The following is a 10,000-nucleotide window of genomic DNA, read 5'->3' on the forward strand; positions in this document are numbered from 1 at the left end:
ACAAGGGTGTCTACATTGGTTCGTCCCTTAAGGGCTTAGTTTAAAGGCTCGTTTCCATTGTAGTCACTCTTGACTCAAGTTAAAATTTATATCATATGATCATTTGAAAGATTTTTTCCCGCAATTAAGCCTTTGCTATTCTCAAAAATTGATGGCAGGATTAGAGCAGTGGGTCCAAAAATATATAAGCCTCGTTCTCAGGGTCTTTTCGGCAGGAAATTCAAAATGGTGGTCAAGGCAGTAAAGACCATGGTAAGTGCTGCTGTATAGCTAATTAATACATTAGCTTGGACTGGGTGAAGTCAAGTAACCCAGCAAAATGGCAGAAAACCCAAAATAAATGACAGCAATCAGATCTGATTTCAGTGGGGTTTTTTGGGATATGTGGGATTTGGAAATGTTGACAAGATTGCACATCAAGAGCAGGGGATCCACGATGTTGATAAAGAATGTAGCACTTTAACAGCACTGTAGCACTACCTTATGTTCTAATGTTCCATAGGTCACAGTCAATTACAACCTTGTTCCCAGGGTCTCTTTTCTCTGCCTCCTTTGTCGTTCAGGAGAAAGACAATGGAGACAGAGAAGAGAGTCCCTGGGAATGAGGTTGAGTTAATTATTGGAAATTATTGCTTTAAATAATAACCCAATTTCCATGAACATCTCGATCAGAGAAGCGGGATTGGAACTTGGCTGCACGCTTTGGTCGCATCTCACATTGTTTATAAGTGCGGGGTAAACCATGTCTCTTATTTCACACCCCTTGCAGTCATTTCCAGCGAAGAAAGAAAAGTGTAGCGATGGGTGTGGGAATGCATCGTGCATTTTTTTTTTATCAAGTGTAGAAAATTGGAATCAGAACTGTGTCTACCACCTTTTGTTAATTTATCAGTAGCTATATTGCGTAAGCTTAATAGTACGTGCTGAGGGTGAAACTCTGGTGCCCTGTGTCATATTTTTTAGGTTCCGTTATTCAGGTGATTACTTATCAAAAAATATCAGGCTACGTTCTTGTTTTAATGAAGTTCGTTTTGTTTCTTTTGTTTTTATTGTTTAGTACCTGATAAGGTCTTTCATTTGAATACTACAACAACAAATACAATATATATCTTATTGTCATTCATTGTTAAAATTTGAGGAAGCCTTTAGTTTTGAACACCATTGATTTTTCTTTAATATTCACACTCGTGCAAAGGGAAAATATAGTTTGAGTGTAAGGTTGTTCTTAAATAAACGATTGACATTTCAATGGCAATGTCCATTCAGTTTTATGTTATTGATGTTGTTGCTGATCTCTCTTTGCTGCGCTAGCTTTGCAAACTTCCCGTAGACAGCTCTAATTTGTTGGACACCAAAAGGGCCGTACACAAAGACCTTCTCACTTGAGTACCCCAATTCTCGGAGCCCGTTGAGTACTCCCATGATCATGCGAGGACCACCACATACCAACAAGCTATGACTGGTTTCTTCAGGAGAGGGGAGCTTACTGGATAGGAGCTTTGAATCGATGTAACCCTCTCCTCCCTCCCAATCATCACAGTCCACTTCAGTGACAGTAAGTGACACTTGAATTCTTTTGTCTTGTACAGCATACTTCTGTAGTTCTTGTCGGTAAGGGATATCAGATGACTTGTTGGCGTATATCAAGAGAGACACGGAAGTCTGGTCGCCCGGAGTGGCTATTATTTCACGCAATATCTGAACAGCTGGCTGACATGACATAGCTGATGTCAGGAGGGTCAGGTAACCAGTAGAATTGGGTTGGTATTCGTATCCACCGCAAGGTCCGGAGAAATCCGCGGTATCACCTGTACAGAGACAGTCACAAACATATAAACTAATTTTTTTAGACTGCTACAATATAACACAAACTTCGAACCAAACTGTTCAACTTCACTCGCGTTCGGAAAGAGATTACCAGGTCCGCAGGGAACTATTTTAGGTTAACTACCTGTTATAATTCATTGTTGGCTCTGATATAATAATCCGACCGTTAAAAAGTCACCCTCGGCAGTCAAAACTTTCTTTAATACAATACAATATACAATACAATACCTTTATTTTACGTGGTAAATGTTCTTAGCTATTAGCTACTTCACAGACATACCACGAAAAATAAATAAATAAATAAGTAAACGAAACATAATAAAAAGAGAAAATAGCTCATAAAAACCTATATAAAAATATATGTACAATTAAAAATATATCAAAACTAAGAGTGGATCACAAGATTATAAACTAAGCAATAAGTATCTGCAAGTATTTGCGCAATTAAAATATAAAATTTGAGAAATCCAGTCATACTGCAAAGTCACTGCAAAGTGACACTGCTATCGTTGAGGTCATGGATCGAATCCCGTTGAACACGCGGAAGTCCCTCATTTCTTTCTCCCTTATTCGCCCTCTTGCCCGGGCAGGTAATATGGGAATTAAAATTTTTAACGCACTAGCATTGTGTTGTGTTCTTGGGCAAAACACTTTACTCCCACGGTGCCTCTCTCCACCCAGGTGTATAAATGGGTACCGGCGAATTTAATGCTGGGGGTAACCCTGCGATGGACTGGCATCCCATCCAGGGGGGAGTAGAAATACTCTTAATCGCTTCATGCTACAGAAACCGGAGATAAGCGCCGGCCTGATGGGCCTTCTAGGCTCTTAAGCAGACTTTACCTTACCAGTGGCCCATCATGCATGCGAATAGCTTATTATCTGTGCATACCCTTGTGCCGCTGTGGGCAGCTGTTTTGTCCTTATAAGAGGGTCTCAATGCGGTTGATCCTGTAGCCGTAAAAGGGCCAAAAATTTAACACTTAGGCATGAAAAAGCTTAAAATTTATTTGCCCGTTAGCCGTAAAAAAAATGTCAGCGCAAATTAAAGGTCTCAATTGTCTTGTGAAGAACTCCATTTGCGTATCGTTTAAATAATTCGGCTAATTAATGTCATTTCGCAACGCCGGAAACGGCGGATATGTCTTTGAAATGGATTGTACCGCGCACTTTGACAGACTTGACAGCCGCCTTGACGTTTTCACAACTCTCGCAATGTTCCTTATACTTTTTAGTTTTAATGATTTTGCCATCCTCCACACCAATGGAAATTAACTATTATATTTCCAGTTAATAATTATATCATAATGTAAAACAGTGGTAATTAATTTCTTTAAATTTCAGTTACCCGTTAACAGGAAATTTTTAAGCTTAAGTATTGTCACATTACCCCGTTGCTTCGGGAACTTCATTGGTTACCAGTGCGTTTGCGTATGGATTTTAAGATTCTTCTTATTACATTTAAGATACTTCAGGGTCTAGTTCCTAGCTATCTTACGTATCTAGTTTCAATCTTACCGTCTTCACATTATCAACTCCGTCGCAACGACAATGGTATATTGTTGGCTAGTCGTTTCAGAGCGAAAAAGACTGTGGGTGATCGCGCGTTTATGGTTGCAGTCCCAGTATCGTGGAATAGCCTTCTTTTGTCAGAAAGGCGAGCGAGGAATGTTAACATTTTTAAGTATTTATTCAAGACTTATTTTTTCTTTAAGGCCTTGTTAAGATTATATTGTAAGTTCAATTCTCAAATTTATCATAAGATTTTAGGTCCTTATTTTTGACCTGCATTGATAGTTTTAAATTTCAATTTGTAATTCGTAAGAACTTATCTAATTGTAATGCGCTTTTGATTATTCTTCTAGAGAAAGTGCAGTAAAAGCAATAATAATAATAATAATAATAATAATAATTATTATTATTATTATTATTATTTGATATATATTATTATTATTATTATTATTATTATTATTATTATTATAGCGTGGAAAGTGTTCAGAAAGCTTTCCTTCATCCCCTTACTCCTCCCTTTTACTCGTATTTGCCGACGTCAAGATTCTTTGTAATCGAGCAAGAAATTACCTCTCTCGGAAAAAAATCTCTTTGAAAAAGTTGGAGTGAAGACAGGTAGCTTCCCTCTTGTATTGTACTTGCAAGGTCGGATGCCCCGGTTCACGGTCTTTTTTCAAAGGGTGGTCACATTGTAAACAACGTGGCGGCTGAAAAACAATGCGATCTTTCGTCGTCTTTTACGTATTCAATTTACGAAGTTTTGAAAACGATAGAGGGACCCCAATCCTAGACAAAATTGTTTTGGCATTCTTAACTTTCTTGTCCATATCTAAACGAAGTCCCATGGCCCAAGAGTGCAGCTTATTTCAACTCTTGATTCAATTTAAAATATAACTCACATTATAAATTGGGAGATTTTGTTCATTTATAAAGCCATTTATATTCGTGCAAAGTTAGGTTGGGCGCTTTCCCTGGGATTCGACTTTTGAAAAAGGCACATTTATCCCATGGGTGCAAGAAGTGCTTCCTCTCCTGTACCCGGAAAAAGTTGTAGCCGTAAAGGCTTGGAATCTAATTTAGGGAAAGTCGAGCGGCAGGAATTTTTTGCAGGTTGCAGGTTGAAATTTCATTTTAACTGGAAAACGCTGGCACTAAAAAGAAAGGGAAAACGATAGACTTGCCGTGACTGTTACATGAAGAGCTAACCTTAGGTCTAAAAACTTTTCTTTTAGGCCTAATTAGCCCTAAGCTTGGCGATTCATGTAACAGTCACGGCAAGTCTACCGCTTTTCTTTTTAGTGCCAGCGGTTTTCCAGTTATAATGAAATCCTGCAACAAAAAACACCTGCCGCAAGTCGAGTCGAAACAAGTGGTAACCAATTTACCTTTGGTTCGATTTAAGCTATTATCCGACATAATGGAAGGGCTGAAACCCATAACTCAGGCAGACCAAGCTTCATTTTGTGTGGAGATGCTAAAATGACTCAACATGCAACGAGAACAAGATCATTTGTGCGAAATAACCTTGGTGGCTAAAGAAGGGAAAGAATTCAAGGCACATAAAAATGTGCTTTCGGCAGCGAGTCCCTTCTTCGTTAAGCTTCTCCAGACTGAGATGAAAGAAAAGGATGAAGGAATTGTTCGATTCGAGGAGATCTCAGAGCCAATTCTGGAGAAGCTGCTGGAGTTCATCTACACAGGCGAAGTAGAAATCGATGATGAACAGAATGCTAAGGATTTGATAATCGCAGCGGATTATTTACTGCTCATGTGCTTGAAAACCGCCGCTGGGCGATTTCTCGAGCATCGATCGACAAACGCTAATTGTATTTCGACTCTTCATTTTGCTAAGAAGTACCAATGTGAAGAACTTGAGAACAACAGCAGAAAGTTTATCCTCGACAACTTCACTGGCGTTGCAGAATCGGACGAATTCCTGAACTTGGATGCCGACGAGGTAAGCGGTTGGATTTCAAGTGATGAAATTTACATTGAAGCTGAAGAGGATATTTTCGCCATCATCCAAAAGTGGATTGAACATAAAGAGGGCGATCGAAAGGCAAAGTTTGAAGAATTGTTTACTCACCTTCGACTAGCTTACATGTCACATGATCTCTTGCTCGATCTCATGAAGAACGAACTTGTGAAGGTAAACTCTTGTTGTCGGGATAAAGTGCTGGCGGCTATTTTATCTAGCGACTACGGTGAAGACACACAGTCACCAAGAAAAAGAGTTGGAACACACGCCATCGTGGTTCGTGGGGGGAAGTACACCTTTTGTTATCTTCCAGAGAAAGACATCTGGAAACGTTTGGCAGACGGACAAACAAGTTACAGAATCCAGGGGACAAACACGATAGTGTTCCGTGATCAATGGTACATCGATTCAGGCAGAGCCGAGAGGTATGATCCTGTGTTTGACAGCTGGTCCTCTTTGAACGATTTCGATCTTTTTGGTGGAGAGGTAGTCGTAAAGGGGCAAATGTATCGCCTCACTCCCTCTGGAAATCAGGTCACCGTCGCCAAATATAATGTGGGTGTTCAGACATGGCAAAACGTTCATTCATCGCAAATGGAGTGGAGGAATGAAGCCTGTGTGCTTTCTGTCAACAACTCTATTTTTGTCATTGGTGGTAAAAAAGAATATTATGCTGTTTCAAAAGTGGAGAAATTTGATACTGTACTTAAGAAATGGGAAGAAGTCGCAGATATGCAGAAAGCAAAGCGCAATGCGTTTGGAATGGCTTCTCAAGGGAAGATATATGTGGCTGGAGGAGGACACTCACGTTCCTGTGAAGTGTACAGTATCTCCTCAAATGAATGGCAGGTGATTGGAAACTTGTTTTCGTGTCATCTGCGAAGAATGGTGTGTGTTAATGGAATATTGTATGTACTGGGCGGCTCAACATACGATTGCCGCATTGATAGCTATGATCCTACACTGAATAAATGGACCAAAAAGACCTCCATACCTGTGGACAGTATGCCTGAAGAAGAATGCAGAAACCTTGAATATACAGGCTGTGCATTAAAACTTTCTAAAACAGTGCTTAAAAAGGCACTAGACCAGTGACCTTTCACACAACACAAAAGGAAACAACAAACAATAAAGTAAATCCTAAAAAGGACAATATCATGCAGCTGCTTCACCATCTATAATCCTAGACAAAATTGTTGAGACACTTTTCCTTCCTTGTCCATTTGTAAAACCTTTTCTTGCCTGAAGTAAATCTTTTTACGGCTCACCTCCCCACAAAGAAGCAATGTAACAATGTTGAGACATGTATATGTTATTTTATGCTTCTTCCTAAACAGCATTGTGTTGGGTAGGGTGGGAAGGGGGTATTCAGATTATGGTTGAAAACCTTGGAAAACGGAAAGGTGTCAAATCTTTTGTCCAGGATTGTAGGAACTGAAGAACTGCATATTTACAAGGGTGTCTACCTCACTGTTTGGTTCCAGGTTCATTTCCATTTTAGTCATGCTTGATTCAAGTTAAAATCTATATCTACGGTAATGATAAATTTGAAGATTTCGTCTTTCAGTTGAGCCTGTGATTTTCTTAAAAAATAGTGGCAGGCATTTCAGGGGTTGGAAAGGTGGAAAACGCACAGCTCCTGGTCCAAAATAAATAAACCTCATTCTCAGGGTCTTTCCCACGGGAAATTCAAAACGGTAGTCAAAGCAGTAAAGACCATGGTAAATGGTAAATTGAGCATTGTACTTAGCTTATTCATTCATTATTTTTGACTGGATGAAGTCAAGTAACCCAAAATGAATCACAGCAATCAGATCTGATTTTAAGTGTTTTTTGGGTGGGGTAGGATTAGAAATGCTGAGAAAATTGGCACATCAAGAGTGGGGATCCACATGGAAAATTAGATCTTTAATCTTATGAAGTATGGAAGTATATTTATAAATAATGTAGCACTTAGGGCACCGTAGGTCCTGCTTATATTCTAATATTCCGTGGGTCTTTGTTACGAAAAATAGTATTGCGTGACAAGCGTTACTGTCTAGAAGCTTCGCGAGAGTTCGTAGTTTGTTTATATTTAGGTTTGTACGTAAGCGTTTCTAAATCGGTGTGTTTTGTAATCTTTCTATAATTAGATTGATTACTAATTTAGAAAGTTCTAGAAATTTATTGTCAGAGTATATAAGTAGACGAGTCCAAGCAGAGTGTTTTTTCTAACTAGTTTTTCACAAGCGAAGAGAGTTGGCGTGGGCCGTGTTTATTCAAGTGTGACAGAAGCTGTGTTTATTCAAGTTGGCGGAGGCCGTGTAAGTTTATTGAGTACGTGTTGTTAAGAGTTTTACTTCGTGGAAACTACGTTCATTTTTGGAATAAATCTTCTTGTTGTTGTTCCGACAACCCTGCGTTCAGTTTAGTCTGCAAGCTAACTTTCCTCAAAACACACGAACTCGTAACATTGGGGGCCTGTCCGGGAGAGGAATTCATTTGTTTGCCGACTACAGAAACCAGGAAAGGATCACAACTTGGAAGGAAGTAGCTGCGCTGTGGAAAAAGTTGTAGCGAGTGAAAGAGCCGTGGAATTTTAGTGCTGTGAAAATGGAGAAATTTATTCAGCTTGGCGAAAAGTTTGGTCTGGAAGGAGAAAAGCTGCTTGAATTTGTGCGTGAACAAGAAGAAAAAGAACGCGAAGAGAAACGTAGAGAGGAAGAACGTGAAGAAAAACGCAGACAATTAGAACAAGAAAGAAGGAGGGAAGAGGAAGAAAAAAGAAGGGAAGAGGAAGAAAAACAAGAAAAACGAAGACAATTGGAGGAAGAAAGAGAAGAAAAAAGGAGGCGGTTTGAAGAAGAAAAGGAAGAGAAACGTCGATTACTTGAAGAAGATAAAAGAAGAGAAGACGAAGAGAGAGAAGCTAGGCGACAAGAACGCGAACTAAGAAAATTGGAGATGGAAGCCGAGCTGTTGAAACAGAAAGAGGCTATTGAAGCGGCAAGAAGAGAACATGAGCTGGAAATTGCACGTTTGGCTGTGGAGAGTGCTGACGGACGTCCTGAAGTGAGAGAGGATCGGGCTAAGGCACCTAAACTCCCCTCGTTTGTTGATGGCAAAGACGATTTGGACGCGTATTTGCAGAGGTTCGAGAGATTTGCCGAGACAGCTAAGTGGAAAAAAGATGGATGGGCATCGAAGCTCAGTGCTCTGTTGTCTGGACGGGCACTAGAAGTGTATTCACGTCTATCGGAGGACGCAGCTAAGGATTATGACAGGGTAAAGATTGCGTTAATGAAGAGATATGACCTTACCGAAGACGGCTATCGTCGAAAATTTAGAGCATCCAAACCAGAAGTTGACGAAAGTCCGGAGCAGTTTATTGTGCGACTGGACAGATACCTGTTACGTTGGCTAGAGCTTTCGGATACTGCGCTTTCCTTTGATGGTCTTAAGGACCTGATCGTGAAAGAACAATTTATTGACTCTTGCCCTAAGGATTTGGCAATTCACCTGCGAGAAAGGGCACCTGAGACTCTAGCAAAGATTGCGAAGATCGCTGACCAGTACTTGGAGGCTCATGGTAAACATTTGTTCAGCTCAGCGAGCAGAAAGCCAACAGTGCAGCCTGAGAGGGACGAAGCCAAGAACATGCAGACTAATCCACCAGCTCTGCATTGCTTTAAGTGCAACACCCGAGGTCATAAAGCTGTCAACTGCCCAACCCTAACAAGAAAGTGTTTCCTATGTGGTAAGCTGGGACATGAAGCTAGAAACTGTCGATCAGGTGGACGCAGATCAGGAGCACAAAGTAGGGATGGTAACCCTGTGCAGCGTGGTCAAGTGAGTGCCAGTTGTTTAGTTCAACCACCTGAGGATAAACCTACTGATGAAGAAGTTAAGGCCTGTATTAAAGATGATAAGCTGCTGTTAGCCTGTAGTAAGAGGATTCCATTGTCGAGTAGTGCTTGTATTGAACCTTTGACTGGAGTGAGAAGTAAAATGCCTGTCGTGAAAGGTAGAGTTGGAGAGAAGTCTGTTGATGTCCTGAGAGATACTGGTTGTAGTGGAATTGTAGTAAAGAGGGACCTTGTGTCTGAGGATCAGTTTACTGGCGAATTTAATGTTATGCTGCTCATTGACAATACGGCAAGGAAGGTTCCCATCGCAAAGATTGATGTTGATACACCTTATCTCAAGGGCCAAGTGGAAGCGCAGTGTCTTCCCGATGCTGTTTATGATTTAATTATTGGTAATGTACTAGGCGCAAGAGCCGCTGACGACCCAGACCCAAGCTGGCAAGTTCCTGTACAAGAAGCTTGTGCTGTAACCACGAGAAGTCAAGTTAAGAAAGTTGGAGAACATATTCCGTTGAAGGTACCAGATACCAAAGAAAGTCTTGTAGTTGATAGAGAAAAGCTCAAGGAGATGCAGCGTGATGACGAGAGCCTACAGAAATTTTGGGAGAAAGATGACGTAGTTGTGAGAGGCCAGGCTGCGATTTCATTTGAACTGAAAGGTGGAGTTCTGTACCGCGTCTACAAGCACCCTTATGTGAACGGAGGTAAACCCCTGAAGCAGGTTATGGTTCCTGTGCAGCTGAGAAGTCGAATAATGGAAGTAGCGCACGGATCGATCATGGGAGGTCACATGGGAATAAAGAAAACGACTGATAAGATTCAAAGCGCGTTTTATTGG

The 10,000-nt window shown here is 40.6% G+C and overlaps 3 protein-coding genes across 3 annotated transcripts in view; 2 read left to right on the forward strand and 1 right to left on the reverse strand.

Moving 5' to 3' along the window:
• The window catches only part of LOC138024126 (kelch-like protein 17), a 3,839-nt gene extending 2,582 nt beyond the window's left edge, over positions 1–1,257 (forward strand). The window contains exon 1 of the mRNA XM_068871233.1: positions 1–1,257. This exon is cut by the window's left edge and continues 2,582 nt beyond it. The gene's annotated coding sequence lies outside the window, so the exon portion shown is untranslated.
• On the reverse strand, positions 1,246–4,755 carry LOC138023043 (uncharacterized). Its single transcript, XM_068870077.1, has 2 exons — positions 4,725–4,755; positions 1,246–1,808 (listed from the first exon to the last, which is right to left on the reverse strand). Exons 1-2 carry the CDS (start codon positions 4,753–4,755, stop codon positions 1,246–1,248), a joined length of 594 nt encoding a protein of 197 aa, XP_068726178.1.
• Positions 4,681–7,697, forward strand: LOC138024128 (kelch-like protein 2). The gene has a single exon (XM_068871235.1). The coding sequence runs from the start codon at positions 4,829–4,831 to the stop codon at positions 6,410–6,412; it is 1,584 nt and encodes a 527-aa protein (XP_068727336.1). The 5' UTR covers positions 4,681–4,828; the 3' UTR covers positions 6,413–7,697.
• Positions 7,698–10,000: the final 2,303 nt, after the last annotated feature.

This window comes from Montipora capricornis, chromosome 11 (genome assembly GCF_036669925.1).
Source record: "Montipora capricornis isolate CH-2021 chromosome 11, ASM3666992v2, whole genome shotgun sequence".
Taxonomy (NCBI): Eukaryota; Metazoa; Cnidaria; class Anthozoa; order Scleractinia; family Acroporidae; genus Montipora; species Montipora capricornis.

Coding starts and splice junctions, on each gene's coding strand:
- LOC138023043 (XM_068870077.1), bottom strand. CDS start 4,755: ATGTCGGATAATAGCTTAAATCGAACCAAAG. Junction 1,809..4,724: donor TAGCTTAAATCGAACCAAAG/GTAAATTGGTTA, acceptor GTCTCTGTACAG/GTGATACCGCGGATTTCTCC.
- LOC138024128 (XM_068871235.1), top strand. CDS start 4,829: ATGCAACGAGAACAAGATCATTTGTGCGAAATAACCTTGGTGGCTAAA.